This window comes from Chamaea fasciata, unplaced genomic scaffold (genome assembly GCF_029207755.1).
Source record: "Chamaea fasciata isolate MVZ Bird 193981 ecotype frontalis unplaced genomic scaffold, bChaFas1.0.hap1 SCAF_10, whole genome shotgun sequence".
Lineage (NCBI taxonomy): Eukaryota > Metazoa > Chordata > Aves > Passeriformes > Sylviidae > Chamaea > Chamaea fasciata.
This window is the reverse complement of record NW_027094095.1, coordinates 6146804-6168546: the sequence shown is the minus strand read 5'-3', so window position 1 is coordinate 6168546 and position 21743 is coordinate 6146804. Positions and strand designations below refer to the sequence as shown.

Here is a 21743-nt window from a genome sequence, read left to right as displayed (position 1 = left end):
CTTGCTGAAGTCAGTTCTCACAGATAACCGTAGGTACCTCTGTGGGATACACTGACACCAAACAGAACAGACTATTGTTAATTTAATGGTACTTTTTCAGATGAAAAATTGGGCATATTTCATACTTGATGGAGTGGAATTGCAAGTAATTAGTGTGATACTTCTGCATATGGTCTTCTCAATGTTTACTTTCATCCACAAAGATTTTTGTTTACAAACAAAACAGATTTTATTAACAAATTCACTTTATTAAATGACCGTGTCATCACAGTTCAGTAGGATTTTCTGTGTTATTTTGTGTTGCTTGTATCTGCTCCTAGTTAGAGAAATGGTCTGATGATGCGCTTGTGTGCTCTGTTGCTTTCAAGCTCTGCAAAGTGATCTGGCTCCAGTAGCCATTGGTTTTTGTGGCAGAAACATTTATAGCAAGACACAGCAAAGGAATAACTTAAAAATATCCACTTTGACAGATTCTACAACTGCTCTGCCTCTCAGCTGTTGAAGATTCTGTGATTTCTCAGTATAGTCTCAGTATGTTCTTCGATACTGTGATAGAATCCACTGTGGATATCTTACTAAAAACTGTAACCATGGGCACTGGAATTTATCAAGAAACATCTTCAAAAGAAGCCAGCCTTTCATTTTGTTCTGGTTTTTTTGTATTTAGCAACCCTTGTCTTTACTGGAAGTATGGATGAAGAATTCAAATTAATGAGTAATACTGAAATGTTTATTTTTTTTCCTTTATTCCAGGAGCAGTTGCCAGACTTGCACAGCCATTTCTCAGACCTCAATTTGGAAGCTCACATGTATGCATCCCAGTGGTTCCTCACTCTTTTTACTGCCAAGTTTCCACTCTGCATGGTCTTCCACATCATTGACTTACTACTTTGTGAGGTAAGAAAAAAAAAAATTGAATCAGAAATTCGCTCCTCCACTCCATCAATGTTTCTTCTAGTTTTATTTTGTTTTGTTGAAGTCCTTTACTGCTTAATTATAACATGTATGTAGAAACCATGGTTCTATGGAACAGATATTCAGGGAAACATTGCTTTCATTTTAAAATTAGATGTGTGGATTGCCTTATTTTTGCTGAGGTGTCTAATTAAGAATATCTGATGCACACACCTGTTTTTCATTTAATTTGTTAAATGATTATTCAGCGTTAGGAGTTGTAATTTCTTGAAGACACCTAGTAAGGAAAGCTCTCCAAGTGGGCTGATTTGGAGTGCCCACAGACAGAAATGTAGGTGCATGTTGCTTTGATGGCCTGATATTAAACAAAGAGTGGGAAAGAGCAAACACACAACTGAAGGAAGCTCCTTCCTTTTGGTTTTTTCTCCCTACTATTCCAACTAGGAATACACTACTCCAGATTCAAAATGGTGTGTGTCTGTGCTGTGGATATATCTACACTTCCTTCCAAAAGCCAGCCATAATAGGGTGATAATGTAGAATATTTATTTTGGTAAAATACCAGTCCTTCCTTCAGTAAATGGGAAGTCAGAGCACCCATTGCATTACACCTGCTTTTAAACCTGCCACTGATTTCCTCTCCAATTTCAAAGGATCACAAACGTGAAAATAAGTAGATAGATAAAATATTTGATAATTTTAAATGGTGAAGGCTTCACGAGTATGAAGCACTGTTGACTTCAGTTCATTTTGTTAATTTTTACTGTGAAGTATTTTCTCTGAGAATCTTCGGGCTTGCTGCACGTGCTGTGGTAGGATTCAGTCCCTGAAACTGTTCCTTATTCTGCATATTGGTGCTCAGTTATGGAAGCAAGGTAGGCTGATACTGGCCATGTTTATCTCAGTGTGTCTGAAGCAGTTATGGTGGGAAGGAAGGTGAAAATCCAAGGTGAAATCCAAGGAGAAAGTAAGAGAGTGCAACATTAGAACATGCTAGGGAAAGGGAAACTTGTTAGTGTTGGTGGAGGGTAATCACACACAGGTAAAGGAGCCTCTTTTACTACAGCTAAAAATAAACCAAGAAAGAGTAAGAAAATTTATTTCAGGTGAGGAGATCCATGCAGACATCTTGAGAAAGAGTGGGGCAGTGTGGAGACAACGTCCTGAGGCACCAGTATGGGCTATCAGAAAAATGCTCCAAAGATTCAGGAGTCAACCACTCTCAAGTAACAAGCTGTTCAGAGAATTTATGGGAGAGGCAGAGATTAAAGTCATATTAAAATAAAAATCTATTTGGCCCTCATTGTAGACAGCAAGTCAATTCTGTAGGCGTATGGCCACAGGCAGAACCAGGAAGAAGCTGTTCCTTGACGGAGGACTGAAGCTGTGTGTCCAGTCAGCCTCGGGAAGGATATCTGGGGGAAATCAAAACAGAATATTTTCTGCCTTAAATTGTTCCTTCCTTTATCTCTGAGCAACAAGCATGCTGGTAATTCTGGCAACTGGAAGGAGAAAAAACTGTGGCAGCTGCTTACACTGAAACATGTTCTGCAGAAAACATTCCCAGAAAAGCAAGAAGCCTTTGAAGTGAATTGTCTTAAGTTTTTAAAAACAAGCTCCCAGCCTTCTCCTTAATTTGTCATAGATACAGATGAATTTTAAATACCCTTCAAGTTCCTGACTTGTGCTTTCTCCCCATCCTTGTCCTGTGTGTGGTTACAAAACTTTCACATTCTTTGCAACTCTTATGGGAAAGAAAGAATTAGGGGAAGAAAACCATTTAAAACCATTGCCAACTAATAAGTTTAAGGGAGCCTTTCTGGTCGCCCTGAAAATATTTGAATTGTGAGTGAACAATTTGTGTCATGGAATAGCTGATGTCCAGAGGTCCCTTCCAGCCCCAACCAGTCAGTGATTCCATCTCAAGCAAGAGTTTTTGTATTGGCTTGGGTTTTTGGTCTTTGATTGTGGCTGGAAGGGTGAAATCAGCCCTTACAGATACTCCCAATCCAGAGAACAAAAATAAGTGTTGGAAGTGCTGCAATTTCCCGGCTCACCAGCGAGGCACATTTCCTTCCCCTGCCTGCACACTGGAACAGTGGCACAAGCTGAGGATGGAACTCTCCTGGGAAGAAGCATAACTGTGAAAGAGGAGCTAAAGTTATGGTGGGAATTGAGTTTTAGGGAGAAATTTTTTAAATCCCATCAAAGTGAGTGTCACTACAGTCATGGTCTTCTGACCATTCTCACATGAAATGTTGCTTCAGAGCAGTTTTGTGGAAATCCACACAAATTTGGGATTTGCCATGGCTTCTGTGTGACAGAGTTATTTTATTCTGTTGTCTTCTTAGCGCCTTTTATTTTAATTTTATTTTTTAAGTTGTCACCAGGCTGTTGAAGATGTGAATAAACCCTCCAAATTACTTCAGTTTCCAGTGGTCTTAGAATACTGCTTGAGTGTAGTTCTGGGGCAGAATCTGTCACTCATCCCCATGTTAGAAACAAAGTACTTTGGAATTCTTTTTCTTCCCTCTGACAGAAGCTTGAGGAGAATTTTGGGCTTCCAGGCAGGTAGGCAGGTACACCACCACAGTGCCATGGCACATCCTGTAAGGCTCAGCTGCTTTTAATAAAAACACAAACCTATTGATCCAGGTGAAAGTTTTAATGTGATTACAGCAAACTGTGTGGGTTGGAGCCTGGAGATCTTTCTCCAACCTTCCTTTGAGTTGCCTGTCACAGCTGCTTCATTTGTCTTTTCCCTTTTGCTATTTCTGTTTGCATTGAAGAACATTTTTGTTGATGAAACGCAGAGTTGTATTTGGACTTGTCAGTCTTATCTGTCAATATGACATGATGTTATTGAACACTTCCCAAGCCTGCTCTGTTTTGCTGTCTCTTTTTGTTCTATTTTAAATTATTTACTTAAAGTCATGCTCAGAAATAGCAATTCATCTAGGTAAAGCTCTTGTCACTCAGAGCTGTCCCCAGTACAGCAGCTGCACCTCGGCTGTGCTACAGAATAGCAAACAGTTGACATTTCACTTCATTTTGTATTTTAAACTATCCAATTTAAAATGAAAATATTTGTTTTAAAAATACTAATTAAATGACCTTCAGTAGGCATTTAGAAGAGAAAAACAACCCAAACCAGTTGGCAGATAATCCATAAGCATTTTTAAAATTGTCATGATTTTTTTCTGCTTGAAAAAGAAAATTCTTTAACCTTTTGTGATAGGTACAGTGCTGCTAAAACTAAAGGAGGTGAGAGCTCAAGCTGTCATTCCATTAGTAGCTGAGAATTTTGAAACACTATGGGTAACCTCCATTTGAGGTTGATCTGGCTATTTTTGTGTTCAATTTTGGGGGATATAAAAAACTTAAGGATAATGCTTCTCTCCTTTCAGGGAATATGCAAAAACCTCTCCTGCACGCTGCCCTTCCTGGGCTGGCACAGGTAGTTGTTTATTTGAGTGTCATAAGACTTAATTTGACTCTGTAATTTGATTACTACGTTAACAGTTTGACTCCTAAGCTGCCATTCTGACTGCATCGTGACTGGATACAAAGGGTGCAGCTGATTATCAGTTTTGAATACGAATTGGTTTAATGTTTACTAATATAGCAAATAGCAAAGAAGGGAAAGTGCCTTTCACAGGAAAACATAGCACAGTGCAGGAAGGGGGAGTTGAAAACTAGGATACCATCACTGCTTGGCCTTTATTTATCAACTGTTGCTTTCAGAATGTTGCATAAAATATTTTTTATAATAGATTTTGAGAAATTGTCTGTTATAATGAAGGCTGATACGTGTCTTTTTAAAAATCTTTCAAAATGTAAACAACACCCGTGCTGGTAAGTGAACCCTTACTGCTAGTTAAAATGTGGCACCACATTGTGGAGATACAGTTATTGGGAGCACTCCTTGGGAAGGAAACAGTGAAAATCAGAGCAGAATTCCAAGTATTGACGCCGAAGGTTTGATTTCTGTCTTGTATGTGTCTAGCTGGGGATGGATGTGCCAGGAAACGCCGTATGGTACCGCTCAGGGCTGGCCGGCACCGCGCCGGTGCTGACTGAGGAGGAGAGACCATGAGAGCCTGCTATTTTTTATCTGTCACTGTCAGATACTTCTGGGATGCCTTCAACAGAGTTGAGAAAGAACAGATTAACATTTCAAGTTATTAAACTTCCTCAGGAATTGAGACAAGAACAAGCCCACTTCCTCTGTAAATCTGTGCTGAGATGAAATGTGAATTAAATAAAAGATCGTGCACAGTTGTTTATCTTTTGTAGATCTATAGGGAAAGAAAAATTGAACTTTTTGGACTTACTTTTATTGCTATGTTGTCTACATTAGTTAACCCTTCCAGTTACGAATATTTTAAGAAATCTTACAAAACAGAAGAATGGACTTGCTGGAAATAAAATCTCTTACAGTAACAGCATATTACAAGCTTAAATTCTACTTAGGCCTAGATCTGTCTGCATTATTTCAGTATTTTTTACCACAGTGAAGTCAGTGTCAGACATGTTAGTTGGACAAGGCTGGGAGCTGTCTGTTTGTCTTCCTTTTAGGAATACAGGCAAATAAATTTTGGCATTTAGACTGTGTCTTTCCTCCTGCCCAATCCCTTTGCATCAGGCCTGCTGGAGAGCTGAGTCTTGCTGATGTCCTTATCAGCCACTGCTGTTTCATGTAAAGAGACTGGAAAGGATTTCTTTCCCAGGCTGTTATAATTAGCTTTTAATTAATTTAGAAGGAGGAGAATAGGTTTTCTCAGACTCCGGATGGATGACTAGAATTTGAATGTGGATGTCCAGTGGTAATGGACAAATGCTGGTTTGCTGCATTCAAGGAACTGTTGACATGTCAACCATCATGATCTTCTTTGTTCCAGAAGTGGAAGGTCTGCAATGGAGATAACCTCAGGTTTACCAGACCCAGATATTTGGCTTTTATGGAGTTAGATGAGTTATTTAAATCCAAACGAAAAGTCATTTTAGCCTAATTCATCTGATGATCTACAGCTGTAATCTACTGTGGGGACTTTCCAGCATTAGAACAGAAATTACATGAAAAGAAAAAGAGGGGTGTAGGATTTGACTCTGTGTGTGCTGCATGAAGAACTTCTTAAAGGTTTTGGATGTGTGTGTTTAAAACATTCAGATTATAATGATAAACAATTTTAAGTTCTTTTCAAAGTGAAGGTTAGAAGTAGGATAGGGCATTTGCATGTAAAATTCAGTCAACAGCAGAAATGCTGGAGGTGGGTAATACCATGTTCTGTATTGCCATGGGGACAGGGGACACAAAATGTTCTAAGAGAATTTATGATAACTCAGGCTTGGACCAAGGAGAAGAGTGTTTTAATAGAGAACAGAATCTGAGAGGTTCTAGGAGAGGGTTTAGCATAACCCTTGACTCAAGGGTTATGCTTGAGTCCAGCTGTTCCTGTGAGCATCCATAATTTATGTATCTTCCAGTCATGGCTGCTGCTTGTTTATCCCCAAAATAACAAGGCTGATGATAAATGCTCAGCATGAGCAAAGGAAAAACAGTCTTACAGCAGTCTGCAGTCCAAGATAACTTATGAGAACAGAAGGTACCTTTTGGGTGATGTTGATAAATTTTGTGGTCCTGAATGTTAAGGCTCCTTCTCTTTCAGAAAATGTTCTAAGGTCTGGGTGGAAAAGGGACCAAGGATGAGTGACCTGTCTGAATGATCTCATTTGGACCTTAGAGGGGTGACACATCTAATGCCATGTTCACAATGTGTCTCTGAATTACTTTCCCCATAGCCTGTGAAGTATTTTAGCCACCTGCTAGTTGATGTTCACTTGGTTGTTTTCTCTAGGAATACAGTAAATTTCCATAATGCTTACTTAACACTAGTGCCATCTGCTGTATTGGAATAGCAGCATATCCTAAACAGTCTTGGCAGGCTTCAGAAGCACTTTGGGAATAACTGAAGGAAAGTATCAGAAATGGGAGAGTGATATTCTGTGAGCAAATCCAGGAAGCTGAGCTAATTTGGGAAATGTTTTTAAAGAAGAGGCTAGTGCAGTCTGCCTGTGCTGAAACGCTTCCTATTGCTTTGTGCTTGGAATCTGAGGCTGGTACAAATTTTTTAAATACGTGAAATCCGAATGTGAACTTTGCGCTTGACTCGTGGTTGGAAAGGGAAGACCAGTGTCAGGGTTCAGAGAGACGAGGGCCAGGGCTGTGTCCTGGCAGGGAAAGGGAGATGATGAGGAATAACACTGGGAAGAGGGAGTGCAGGGGGGCAGGTGTTGATTTAGTGTGGGCATGTATTTTTCTTTGCGGTGTGTGAGCACAGGTAGAGGGGGAATGAGGCACAGCTCCCTGTCCGGAGATGTTCTGAACCCCTCACCTCATCTGCTCTCATGAAAACTGGGAAGATTCCTTCTCCTCTGGGCACATCTAACAGCCATTCCCTGTTTCCACACCCGAGCTGGAGGACCTGTCTCACCTGAAGAGATGAGACCTCTTTTTCTCTCCTTGTGTGCGTTAACACCTTTGATGCCTAGTGTAGATTTAGCCCCTTTGTCCCTGTATTAATCAGTTTTGGAACAAGGGACAGAATTGTCTAAAACTCCTGCAATTTAAAGCTTTGCAAACCAGAAAAGTAGAGTTAGTGTGTGGCTTGGTTGACAAATGCTGCTAGCCCATAATCAGTTGCTGGTGAATTAGGAATGTATCACTGCAGAAATACCCCATGCAAGGGAGCAGTTTGATATGTGGAAAAGACTTAAAATCCTGCCGCTGTAATTTTGATTCTTTGCAAACAGTCATGGAAGGTGGAGAGGAAAAAAATGTTAATCTCACAGCAGCCTCTACCTTCATTCAGCCATAGCAACATCTCAGCAGTAAATGACATGAAAACCACCCAAAACATGCAAATATTCACTCCTAAGTCCCATTTGTTTCTATTAAAAGCAACCAGACAAACAAAATTTCATGTGAAATCATACTAATACAGGTTCATGGTTTCCTGGTATTTATTGTGTGCTGTTTTGTGCTGCCAAGTACAGAAAAGTGACACGAATCAATGTGTCATTGTTTTCTCCATCTCCCTGGTACCTGCTTCTCTAACAGTTTGATCAACTGGTTTTAACTGGGTGTGTGTATTTTTCATGGAATCGCAGGATCTGGGGGGAGATTTCTGTGTTTGCTCCTTTCCTGTGTTGTAGCATTTCCTGGTGGGAGTTCTAGTACAGGCAATGTAAGCGGAGTCACTGGGGGAAGCCCAGTCTGAGAACCTGACTGTGCTCCTACATTAGCAGTAAAATCTCTTTGTAATTTTTTTGTTTGATTTTTTCCTTTACTAAGTATTTCTGTATGTGTTGTTTACACAAAACCTGCTAATTCGTGTTGTGCCTTATTTGAACAAGAGTTTTAACCTTTTTTTCCTTTAGTCATCTTGTCATTGAACTAGAATAAATGTACAAGCTACACAAACTCAGCCTAAAAGATGTTAATTAACATGCATGCCCGTGCAGAGCACATTCCATAGCTGCCTGCTTACAAAGGGACGTTGGAGCTTCAGACCATATATTCATCTTGTCAACAAAACCAAGACATTCGTGACATTCCCAAAGTTTATTGTGTGTTCTCAACATACTAGAGTTGCCAAGTAATTGTTTTGCTGGAACCCATCCAAAACATAAATAGAATTTTAATTCTCCTTTAGAGTCTGTAACCCCAATTACCCTCTGTAGCTCCTTTGAAAGACTGTGCGACTGAACACATAATTATGAAACACTTTGCAGTTATGAAACAATGTCAAGTTAACATCATTTGAATAGCTAGTCTCCCTTTAAAGAAAGGAAAATCCAGTTATTAGAAAGCTGGAAGAGGTTCATGTTCCATGTGGGGCTTGAGACATCTCAGCCCTTAAGGAGGTGCTTAGTTGACTCCTGTATCTGTCTTTTTACCTGGTGCTGAACTTTAGAAATATTTTATCAGTACCTTCACTGTTTCCTTTTACATCTCATGCAAATCTACGGGGAAAAAACACAGAAAAGGACACTGATTAATTAAATTTCCTTTTTTTTAAAAGAGATTCACTTCCTTTTGTTGGTGAAAGTGGTGTCGAGGGTATTGCTGTGTAACCAGAGGAAGGTCTGTCAGGGTGTCTGGGCTGGAGACAGAGAGATGCTAATGTTGAATATAGCCTGTCTTCCCTTGAGGCTTCAATCACTAAACAGAAGCTTTAAAACACGAGAGAAATTCTAAAGTCGTCCCCAGTGCAAATGTTGTCCAGATGCACAGGACTGAATTGTTTGGCCTCACTCAGCTCTGTGCTTGGCTGTTGAATTTTGCTCATAGCGAGTATTGGTTGAATTTTGAATTTTGCTCATAGCGAGTATTGGTTTGCTGCCCCTTGACTTCCTTTTTTCTGGCCTCTGGGCAGATTTGCTGGGTCAGATGAATAAATCTGCCTCCTCCTTTCAGCAGGAAGCCACAGGCAGCCTTTCTGTCCCAGAGATCTCGCTGAATGCAAACTGGGTCCCATAGAATCACATCTTTACCAGTCTCAGTTTGTTCTTTGTTCCCAACCTTCTTTTCTGGCCTTTTCAAAAGTCATCTTGTTTCAGAGTGCATAGGCACTCAAAGGGAGGACTTCTCAGAGAGGCTTCTCTCTGCAGAAGGAATCTTGGCTTTGGAGGGAGTTAAGGAACTGGGAAAACCTCTGACTAGACTAGAGTTAACATCATGAGATTTCCATTTTTTTTCAGCCAGTCTTAATTTCAGTGCACATGAGAGAGTTTCACTGGATTGCCCATGTGAACATCACCTCCAATCATGGTTGGAAATCACAGGTGGTTTGACATGCAGGTCAAAGAAGCAGATGTTTCGTGAAGCACAATCTTTTATGAATTAAATGGGGACTTCCTGGATGCTGAGTGTTCATCCCAGTGCCAGTAGGTGTGAAGGGCTCTTCTGCTGAGTGATGCTCTTTCCTCTGGAGTGAGTGCTCTTGTAAAGCAGAGCATGTCTGTAAAGCAGAGGATGGTCAGTGTGGCAGCCAGCAGGAGCTGTAAGGGGCTTGAAATATGGTACAGACTCCAACATTCTCCTTTGCTGACCCTTACCTGACCTTACCACTTCCATTTCTCTGAGTTGGGCTTGTTCCTTCTCCAAAACTCCTGAGTTTCATGAGCTCTCTTTAAGTTCTCTAGGCCTCTACAGAGGCTTAAGAGGGTCCTTAAATAATACCTAACTCTGTGATACATGATGATAAGCCCCTGACCATTCCTGTGCTCTTACAAATTCTTGTTTATAAGTGTATAATTTTACTTTTGACTCTTCTGTACTTTAAAAAAGTGTTAGGTAATTATGAACAACTTTCCCACATGCAGATCTTTCAAATCTCAAGATGAGATCTGCATGATATTAGAGTGTCTTGGTTTGAATGAGGCCGTGTCCATTCCAGACACAAAACAGAAACAAAACCAAACAACCCCAACGACAACCCAGCTGTGGGATAAAAACCATCCCCAAGACATACAGCATTTATTTCAAAATGCCTAGTTAAGCATGTGACCTTTGGTTTTAAAAAGTAATTATCAAAAGCTCTTTTCATGTGGGCTCCCTTCTCTTTCCCCCTCACGGGTGATTTGTATGTACTTCCGTATTTCCATTATAAAATTGCTGGAGGGATATTGCTACCAATGATTTATATGTCTGGTGCACTTCGGTATTTTCGGTCTTTCTTCTGAAATAGCTGAATAAGTTTAAGCTGAAGCTTATAAATCACTGTGTGGTAAATTAAGTAGGGTTTTAAAAAAGAGATTGTGGCAAAATGAGCTGAGCCTTCTTTTTCATAATCATGATCATTAAACTTGGCTGTGAAAGAACAGTCTTGCATGAATTAGGACAAATAAGTCCAGCAGGCAGATCACGGGTTATTGAGTGTATTGTTCAAACGTGGGGAAGTTGTTTCAGTGCTTTGAAATCTGGAGCATCCACCCCCAATCCACGCAGCAGTTGGGGTGAGGTGGCCCTGCAAGTCCTCAAGTATGAGCATGAAACTGCAGCAATCGATGCCTCAGCTCTAAAATGCTGCATTGATTCTGGACTTGCCTCTGCCTTGAAGGAAAGAGAAGGCTGCAGGTGTTTTTCATGCCTTAGGAGGGCTGACCTGAAACAGAGACTGGACAGAGCTAAAGTAGGTGTTTATTGAAAGGCCTTTAGGATCCACCTTGGTAGGAGACAGGGCCTGACCAGGGCTACACCCCGGGTGGACTAAGAATGGTCACAAAGAAATGGCTGACTCGTCATGAGGTCTTACATTTTTATCAGTTTTGGTCCATTTGCATATTGGGGTTTAATTGTCCAATTACAGCTCCAGGCTGTGAGGTCCCATCCTTCTTGTTCCTCCCTCCAGCCCACCGTTGTTTGTGGTTTTGGGCCTGAAAGTTGTCCTTGGTGTTCAGCAGGAAAAGGATTTGTTTTGTCTCCCTACTCTGTGAAGAGAGCTCACCAGCACTTAATATGAGGCTCAGAACTGCACCCCTAGGCAGCACAGAATCTGAAAAATATAAAAGTTAAGGCATCATTTTTCTGTTGCTGAGAGTAGCAGAATGCTGCTCAGGAGAGCTGGATAGGGAGATTTTAAGTCCTTTCATTATTCTGATTTTAGGGTGCATGAGCCCTGAACAAGTTACCTCAATGACAGGAGTAGGTCTGTGAGTTCCCCCTTGCCTGGTGGGGCTTTAAAAAGAGATGGGGATTTCATCAAGGCCAGTAGAAACCTACTTGTGCTGCAGTTGCTGTCCATGTGAAGAGTGATGGTGTAAGAGGAGCACCAGGAGAGTTTGATTCATTTGAATTCAAGAACAATGTTAGTTTCAGGCACAGCAGAAAAAAAGTGTTTAGAAAATTAATGAGAACTGGTGTACATTTTCTTTATGGTTGTGCCAGAAAACGCACAGAACACAAATTCCTCAGTAGTCCAGCTATTAGATGTAGTAATCTTGCTCATAACAAAATCTGATCAGTTTGTTAAGAATAAAATGTGGTGTTTGTGATAGCTTGTTGATATTTTCTCATTTACAGATAGCATGTTTGTCAGTCCTCTCTGCTGGAAAATAAAAGTTGTGAATGGCATGGCTGTGTGGAATTAACTGTTGACTTTAGATTAATATTTGAAATAAATCTGAAACTACTGTGAACTTACTTCTGCTGGAGCTCTGGTATTATCAGTGTCATGACTGGAAGTCGCAACCAGACTTCTATTTTTTCTACATTTTTCGATTAAAAAGAAGTACATAAAGCCGAACAACTTGAAATAATTGTTATCCCATTAGGAAGAAGGGTTTCCTAGTGATGAAGCAGGATTCAGTCCTGCTGCAATTGTGACCTCTAGTGGGAACAACCAGTTTGTTATCAATGATAATGCAGTGAATTGCAAAGTAATCCAGTGTTGCAATATTCGTTCTGTCTGATGTTGCAGCATTTCCAAGACTCATTAATGGTACAATCCCTTCAAGGCACCGAACTATCTACGTTAAAAATACAATTTAATCCTGAGAAAGCTTCTCTAAAGTCTCGGCACGTTTTTATAAAAGGTGATTTTTATAGAAACATAGTCTCAGGCTTTCAGGAAGAGGATTGGAAACACATTCAATTGCAGAAGCAGAAATTGCTTGGAGAACGTTGCCTTGTCAAAAGTCTTGTTGTTATCCCACAACAATATAATCTAATTGCAGTATTACGTGTGTGCAGATCTGCTGAGATGTATCTAGATACCAGCTCTGGGAGCCATTGTAAGAAAAGACTTATCATGCCATTAAACCAGGCAAGAAGATTTGGAAAATATAATTGAGGAAAACAGTTTGAACATGAAGTACATGGTACAGCAAACGAGAACTGCATATAGCGTTTGTCATATTTGGATGAAGACAAAGCTATTTATAATACTAAATTATCAACATATGTAAGCTGCAGACTTCCTTTAATCTTCAAATAAATGCCTATTGTCCTTGTATTTCTCACTGAATGTATTTATCTACATTTGTATTTCCAGCTTTTGCAAACCAGCAAGCAACTACTGGATACAGACAGCAGTTTGTTTAGCTCTGAAGTAGTTTTGACTTTTGGCTAAACACAGTAAAAAAAGGTGTTCTGTTTATCTGTGGGGTTGTCTTTGTTCCATTTTGGGGTTTAAATCATATCTAAGTTTGGTGACTTGACAAAACTTCTCTTACCTAGAATATTTATCACATTTTGTTGATGCCCTGCTCGTGACAATATCCTGCAGTGTTCATGAAAGCCAGCATTGCCAGGCACTGAAACAATGGGAGGGACAGCCTGTCACATCCACAGCACCTGAGTCACTGCGGTTTCCCAAAGCCCCAAAGAACCATCATCTTCCCCCAGAGAGGGAGCTTGGAAACTGCCCTGGGCCTTTAATGAGGATAGGGGAGTGTTCCCTAGGGACGTACAGCATTGAGTTTTGATGCCACATAATGAATGATAGGTCTGAAAAGAGGTTTGTATGCTGGGACTGATTGAAGTCTCTTTCTTCTTATTTTCAGGGTATGAACATCATCTTCCATGTGGCTTTGGCTCTTTTAAAGGTGAGTAATTTTTTAAAATTTCTTTTGTTTTATTAAATTAAAATACTGATTATCTTAATATAATGTCTAAAGGAACAATAATAGGGGGACCTCTGCAGAAGGGAATGAAGGAGAAATATCCATTTGGGGTAGAGGTGTCTTCAGAATTGTACTTATGATAGATATGTTTTTATTAAACTTAATTGTATCATAAAGCTTGTGGAACAAGGATGCAGTCTAAAGACTTAAATGTCTCATGTAATTACTGTTAAGAAAACAATTCAGATTCATTTCACAACACATCTATCTTGTGTCTGTGTTCTTTTGTATAAAATGTGATTGACTGGTATCAAATGTATTTGTCATATTGAGAAAGGAACAGAAATCTCTACATTTACCTAAACAAGCAAACCTGTACGTAAAGCACTGTGCAGTGAGATGAGTTTGGAGTTAACTTAACACTGACCTCCATGAGGTGGCTCCAGTTCAAATCCAGCCCACGTGCAAGCACACAGTATGGAATCTGAAATGCCGCCTTTGAGTTCAAATGATATTCCCAGAAATAACTTCGGCTGAAGTTCAGGGTAGAACAACCTTGGCACTCCTAAAACATCCCATAATGGGGATACAGACTAGTTAGAAACCCCTGGACTGTGGCTGGTCCTCCAGTGGGATTTCCTTGTCATTTTCCTAGAAAGAGCAAAGAGCCACTGATTGAATTATTCAGCAGTGAGTAATTCTCAGAGACTGAGTTTCTGTGGCACAAAATCCTGTGGCAGAAGTGCTGCACACCAGGAATGCACATCCATATGCTGCTGTGAACAGAGCAACTGGAAATTTTCAAACGTGTGTGTCCACAGAATCACAGCGTCTCCTGAGGTGGAGATGACCATTGAGTCCAGCTTGAGGGCAGGTGACTTCAGTGTAGGCAGGAGATAATGCATATCCTTATGGTGGGGAAATGTCCAAAATAACCTGTGTTCTGCACAGCTGATGTGGAAAATGGGGTTGTGACTCTCTACTTGGGTGCATGTATTTAATGAAGACTCCTATAAATGGGAAATTGGTTTAATATATCTTTCCAGGGGAGTGCTCCTACACAAATCAAAATTTGTAGAAAGGAGGGAGGGAAATGTGTCCTCTTTTTTCCTGTTTCGTGTTTGATATGCAGCTGTGGGGGCTTGTTAATATTCCAGTTTTCAAGGCCAGTATGAATAATGGGAAATCCGGTAGGTTATGGCATGACAGTGAGGAAGGGAAAGGAAGAACCCAGCCAACACCCAGCAGGTTTGCTGCCCTCGTAGTAGGAACAGGTTCTGGGAAGAGGCAGAGGTAACCAACTTACATGTCCTAACACTAAAGAAGGAAGAAAAGGAAGGGTACTTGCACAGAGCTGAAGATGGCTGACAGGGTTTTCAGGGAAGGAGATCTTAGTTCACTTTAGTTATGAAGGATGGTTTTGGGATCACCTGCTTAACATCTCCTGATGCTGAGAGGGGGAAGGGTTGAACCAAGGTTAGCAGCAGAACAAAGAAAGAAAGAATTCATGGGTGTCATACAGCAAATAAGGAATTTTCTTCCTGCTGAATAATTAGCCCAGTTTCTTTTAACCACAAGTGTTCTTTTCATTTTATATATACACCCCATGACATGCTGCTTCTCCAATTGGATGTTTCTATTTGGATATTCAAGAGGAAAATTCAATAATGTACTTTGTCACACTTAATAAGTTTAAGAGTTGGGTTCAATTCTGCTTGTAGCAGTTATAGCAGTTCTTCTTGTATGTGTATGCCGTGGCAGACACTAAATAAATGGTAAAGGAGGTTTTATCCTGAGAAGGTATTTCTACAGTGCAGCCAAAAACAAGCACAAAGAAAATAGAGGTAAGAAGGTAAGATTCTAACTCAGAAACTTTCACCTGAGAGCACAGCTCCACAGTGGCATGGAGATGGAGCTGGTGCTTACATACAACTGGATTAGCATTATAATTTGCTTTCAGCAAGAATTGCTCTTCTGTTAGGGAAGAGAATAGTTGAGAACTGAAGCAACTTTGGTACTATTCAAATGTGTTCATAATCTCTCCCAATCATTAGGAGCAAAGTGGTTTAGTGTACTGCTCTTTTCAGGTTATGGAACCTGAATATGCTGCAGAAAAACTGCCTGAAAAACTGTGTTTCAAAGGTCTTGCCTATCTCTGATTCTGGAGTGAATGAAAACAACTCCTAAGGATTTGTTCTTTCTTAAAACAGAGCAATTATTCTCTCATCCACAACCTCTTGGATTGCTTTAAATTTCGATAAGGGAACTCTTCATCAGTGGGATACTGGAGCCTTTATTGTGTAAATGCCATTTTCCTTGATTCTGGTGAAGTGTCTGCATCCAAATCCCTCACTAAACAGCAATGGAAAAAAATTTATCTGGAACTTTCCTGTACTCAGTGCTGTGTCTCACAGCTCCAGCTGCTGGTGCTCACACTGAATGCCTGTTAGTTTGGAAATGACAGCACCACTTCTGTGACCAATTGCCTGAGACATCTCAGTGCAGTCATCCTCGGAAAAGAAACATTTGAGACACGCTGGAATCCTTCCTCTTTCCTTCTCCCACATCCCGAGTGTGCTTGTAGCAATGAACAGCTAGAGGATTAAAGCTCTTTAGCTGTGAAAGCCATCGTTTGGGCATTAATCTGATTTCTTACCGAAGGAAAAGATGGCGTTTATTTCTGTGCCGTACGAATGTTGTTCTGCACAGCCTGCTCAGGGTCCCCAGCTGGTGGCACTGTTTACACTGGGAGTCTTTGACTTGCATCATCTGGGGACTGCACCTGAATTACCGTGCAGGAACCTGAGCTGCTGGAAATGCTAACTCCTCACCTCCCATTTCCTGAACAGTGGAAAATGCAGTGAAGCACTGGTGTGTGAAGAGAACCCCAATGTGGAAAAAGACAACAGAAAAATCTGTGGTTTGAAACAACCCAACAAACAGCATTGATATTTTCATTCTAAAAATCCCAATTAAGACGATTCATGAGAATGACAGAGAAGAAATACATCCTTCCAGTGCCAGCACACTTCCTAATCCCATGTGTCATCAACTAATTTGCTTCTTTGCTGCAAATTAAAAGCATTAAAATCCTCACATATGCTAAGAAAAAAAATAAATTGGAAGCTTCCTGTCCTATTTTAGTATTTCATAGAACCATGGAATATCCTGAGCTGAAAGGGACCCCCAAGAACCATCAAAGTCCAAGCCCTGGCCCTGCACAGACACCCCAACAATCCCACCCTGTGCATCCCTGGGAGCGTTGTCCAAACCCTCCTGGGGCTCTGGCAGCCTTGGGGCTGTGCCCATTCCCTGGGGAGCCTGGGCAGTGCCCGACACCCTCTGGGGGAAGAACCTTTCCCTGGTACCCAGCCTAAACCTCCCCTGACACAGCTGCAGCTGCTCCCTTGGGTCCTGTCACTGGGCACCAGAGGGATTTCACTGATTAATTCTTAAATCTTGTTTAAGATCTAAAAACTTGGCAAAACTAGCTAAAGGCAAACTTTTTTTGGAATTAGCAAACTGAGGCAAGAATTAAAATACATGATTGTGAAGAATTCAGGCTCTAGGTTCACTGTTGTTGTGGCTGCTAATTCCTGAAAAGGCAGGGAAGAGCACTGGAAATGTAAGAGTGAACCAGAGGCTTTAAAAATAGCTGCATGTCCAAACCCTTCTCTTTCAGGGCTCATCTACTCACAGAGTGTGTGATCCACAACATTTAAGCTCAACATTTGGCTTACTGAGTTTTAATCTGTGTGATTGTTAAAAAAAATTTCAGGGTATGAACAGGGTGTTGCTTAATGCTAGAGCAAAGCCATTGTTCTGAACAGGAAGGTTTATAATGCTGAAAAGAAAATGGGTAGAAAATAGTGGGAAATGGTTTTGTTAGTGCTTTGTTACTTTGGTCCCTGTAATATCTTAAATCCAGTACTTTTCTATGTCACTCCTTGAGCTCAGGTCAAGATGAGCAGCATTTCTATCAGGGCTTGTGAGTTCTGACACTCCTGCTCTCTACAGGTGATCAGGAGATTGCTGAGTATTACACAAACAGGACACTTGTGTTTCTTGGTGATTTCTGCTGGCACCTTTCGGTCTCAAAGCTCTTTTTGTCAGTCAGTCCCAGACATCAGGGAGCAGTATCCCGATGACAGTGGCAGGGATGGCAGATGCAGATTTTAAAAGAAAATGTGTCAAAATTGCCTTGGATAAGGAGGGTTATTTATTACCTTTATTGCATTCTGTATCTGGACTGAAAAGGACCTCGTGGGCTGAAGAACTGCTTCCCTGCTCTACTGTGCCATTATGTGACACAGCATCTATTTCAGAACCTGTACCAGCAGCTTTCGGAATTGCTGCTGGAAGGCCATTTCTCTTAGTCCTGATTAAATTTATTACTGATCGTTTTACCCTCAGCTACTCTGACATCAGCATTGTCCTTCAGCTTAAACAGTCCCCTTCCAGCACCACTCACACGTGCTGTTATCACCTTGAAGTGTTTATAGATACCATTCACATTGTTAATTAAATAGCCCAGCTTATTAGATAGCCCACTGTTTATTAAAGAGCCCAGTATTCTCAGTGGTGTTGAACTCCAGAGCATCTCAGCCATTCTCTTCTGCATCACTTCCAGAGGTGACTGGATCTTTAAGAGAGGTCACATCATGTTTTCTGTATTCATGTTGTATTTTCTTATTTCTAAAGAATCTGTTTGTTTTGATAACTCTGAGGACTGTTGTGCTCTTATGTTTGTATGAAATATTATTCCTGACTAACCAGAGGGTTCTACAAATACTATTTCCCCACCTTAGAAGGGAATCAGTGTAAGAGCACAAATTTTGAATAAAATTGTGCTGTACTTCTGTATACATTTACATTTCAATTCTTAAGGAACACATAATCAATTGTAGGTTTTCTTTTTTCACTTTGTCTTTCTTGGGCAGACATCTGACCCAACCCCTCTCAGATTTTGCCCATCAGTTCTCTCCTGAATTACCCCTTGCACCAGAACCTTAAAATCAGATCCGAAATTTTGTTCTGTGTTAAAGGCACAGTTCAATAATTTCTACTTGTGAGAAGTGCGGGTAGTCAGAGCAGTCATCTGTCTTTGAGCACCTCAGATCCTGCTGATCATGGGAAAGTTCTCCCCATTCCCTCAGGGATGTGTGGCTGGCAGTGGCAACTGCAGTGACCACTGTGACATCCCTTGGGATTGTGCCTGCCTTTATCATCTGCTCCTGAAACCACCACTTGTCACAATCTAGCCTTTCAAAAGTAATGTTGTCTTTTAAGGAAATGGAGAAGGAAAAACCCAAGGGGTTCAAGTCATCACAGCAAGTAAGGAAATCAGTTTTATCCCTCATATGAAAGCAAAGCGATATAAGAAGAAGCTTGAGTTGAGCAACCAACTTCTTCCATATCTCACAGAAAGTTTGTATAATCTTATTGGCTAAACTTCTGATGCCAGTGAAGACTGCACAGGTGCTTGTTTTAGGTAAAACTTGCACATTCCCAATGCAGGTAATTAAAAAATGTCAGTGGCCTTTGAGTCAGGAATGAAATTGTGGCAATTACTGTAATTTTTTGAGAGGTATCAGACGGAAAGTGCACTCAGACTGTAGGTTCTGTGACTTAGGCCTTGTGTTGAAGAGTTAATGTGGTTGTTTGATTCTTGCTCTGTTCTTTCTTTGCATTGGCAATGGCTCGAGGAGCCAGTACTGATTTTTAAGTCAGCATTGCTTTAACCCAGTATTGACGAAGTGACAAGCAGGACTCCTCTCGAGCCAGAACTGGGTCGGATTCTAGGTGAGCTGGTTTAGTCCACTCTGTAATTGCATTACATTTTCAAAAGGCTCTTCTCAAGAAAAAAACAGGAATGTCCACATTAGAATCTAAGGTAAAAAAAGGAAGTGAAGAGGATCCTGACTCTTTGGAGCTACAGATCAGAACTATCTGTTCTCTTTTAAGGTTTTCTGCATTGAACAGAGCACAAGAAATTCAGGCTTTAAGAGGCTCTCTGATGACTGGTTTTGTATTTCTAGTTTCTAAACTGAAGATGTCCTTAAATGTTAAGTTTTGCTGGGCTGAATAATTCTTTCCCCAGACCCACTCCTTCTACCCCAAAACCCTGTCCTGGGTGACTTGTTGGAGATGATCTCTTTAGAAAGAGAAATCTCTGCCTGAAAATGTCCAGAATCATTCAACTTCCAGAGCACTGATTTTCCAGCCTTAATATAGCCAACTTTCCGTTGTTAGAAGTCCACATTTATTTGTGTGTTGAAAATCCATCCTGTGCTGTTTAGTTACTCTATCAGCCTGTTTGATCTCCTCCTCACACCTAAAATCAGTTCTGTTCTTATCAGGTGAATATTCACCATAAGTTTTGAATTTTGAGGGTGGAGACATACTCTCTTTCTAAAAAGAAGACTGATAGCAGAGAAAATAACATGAAATTTGTTGACCTGGATTTCTTTAGCAGCACTGGACCCTGATTTAGATATTAATGGCTCCTATTATATCATATGTTGGTAATTTCTAGATGTTGGAAAGCAAAGATGGTGTTTGCAGCGTTACATACAGTTCTGACTGAAACCATGATTTTTGTTTTTATTTTTAATATAATTTAAATATAGTGTGTATCTTTGGGAAAATATTTTCTCCAAGGATGTCATTGAAGGGAATGAAAACATACAAATTGTCATTCCACACCAGACTTGTAGCGGCTCATCTACCCCAGCAGCAGATACCTGGGAAAGACTTTTAAGAACAGGACAATAAAACTCCTTTCTTTTGCCTCTGGCAATTTATGTCTTGAAAACTCCAAGAAAAAAGTGGTGTCTCATGTTTAATAATTCTACATGGATTGTTATTTCATGGCTTTTTTTGTTGAACATATGTAATTGAGTAGCCCCAGAGATTTTCTCAGTTTAATGATTCTTATGTTGCTTTGGACCTTCCACCTGTGGCTTTCACAGGAGGTTCCTGCGTCAGCAGGCATTTGGGACACTTGGCATCTCTTCTCTTTCTCCACAACACTCAGGACTTCATAAGTCTACATATCCCTCATCAATTTCTGTTTTACAGGCGTAATAATCATAGTCTGGTTTCATCTCCTCCTTCGGAGGCCTCTGATTCTCTCTAAATACTTCTCCATCCCTATTATCCCCTTTTTGAAATGGGAGGACCAGTGTAGTGAATGATACCGGAGAAGAATCCCACATGAAGTTACACTGAAGAATAATGGTGTTGTCTGTTCAGATCTCTGTTCTTTTCCTGTTAGTTCCTACCATTTGATGCATTTTGTTGACCTCCAATGTGCACTGATCTGATATTTTCTTAGGACTCCTCACAGTGAGTCCCAGGTCTGTTTCTGAGCAGCAATTGTCAGCTCACAGTCTATCATTTATGTGGAAAATTGATGCTGTTCTCCATATGCATCGATTTAGATTTATCTGCACTGACTTTCCTTGGCTGTTCTTCTGCCCGGTCACTCTGGTTTTTATGGCCCTTCTGCAGTTCTTTGTTGTAACCCCTGTCTTTAAACCCCTGAATAATTCAGGAGCATCTGCAGACACTGTCATCTCATCTTTCACCCTCTTTCCAAGCTGTGTAAGAACAGCCCAACCAGCATGGAGCACTGCTGGATCCTACTGTGGAAATCACTTGGTTTAATGTGTTCTCTCTAATAATGATCAAGATGTAGCCTTTGCTAAATCCAGATTACACAGTTGTAACGAGCCCCGAAGAACAGGAAGGACAAAGTAATTCCTGATAAGTTCTTATTGTGGCCATGATGTCATTCATGTGGATTTTCAGAGCTGTTCTGATGCTTAATGTCTTATCCTTTTACACGAGTAGACTCGAAAGATAACCTTTTCTTCTTTTTTGCCATCTTTTAGTCTATTTGGCTTTTCAAAGTCAGTTATTTTTGCCACTAAAATACAGAGATTTAATATTTTAAAATACAGAGATTATTTATAAAGGACTGCCCATCATGATCCTTGGTATCTTGGTACAGAATATAGATAATTTCAAGTCGTATTCTATATAGTTTTGTTTACTTTGAGACTATTTTGGCATTAGTTTCTTCTGAGTTCAGTGCCTCAGCTGTGTGAGTTTGAGCAGCTCTGAACTGCATCGGAGCCGTGTGAGTGAGCAGGCATTTCATGGATAGGAAGGCCAGAAACAGAATTTACCTGCACTTA

The 21743-nt window shown here is 40.5% G+C and overlaps 1 protein-coding gene across 7 annotated transcripts in view; it reads left to right on the top strand.

The window, feature by feature from the left end:
* Positions 1–21743, top strand: part of RABGAP1L (RAB GTPase activating protein 1 like) — a 228604-nt gene that overhangs the window by 140237 nt on the left and 66624 nt on the right. For all 7 annotated transcript variants that reach the window (XM_066192172.1, XM_066192176.1, XM_066192174.1 and 4 more), the window contains 2 exons: positions 754–897; positions 13483–13524. In XM_066192172.1, the coding sequence (XP_066048269.1) occupies positions 754–897; positions 13483–13524 (186 nt within the window). The remainder of the gene's footprint in view (positions 1–753; positions 898–13482; positions 13525–21743) is intronic.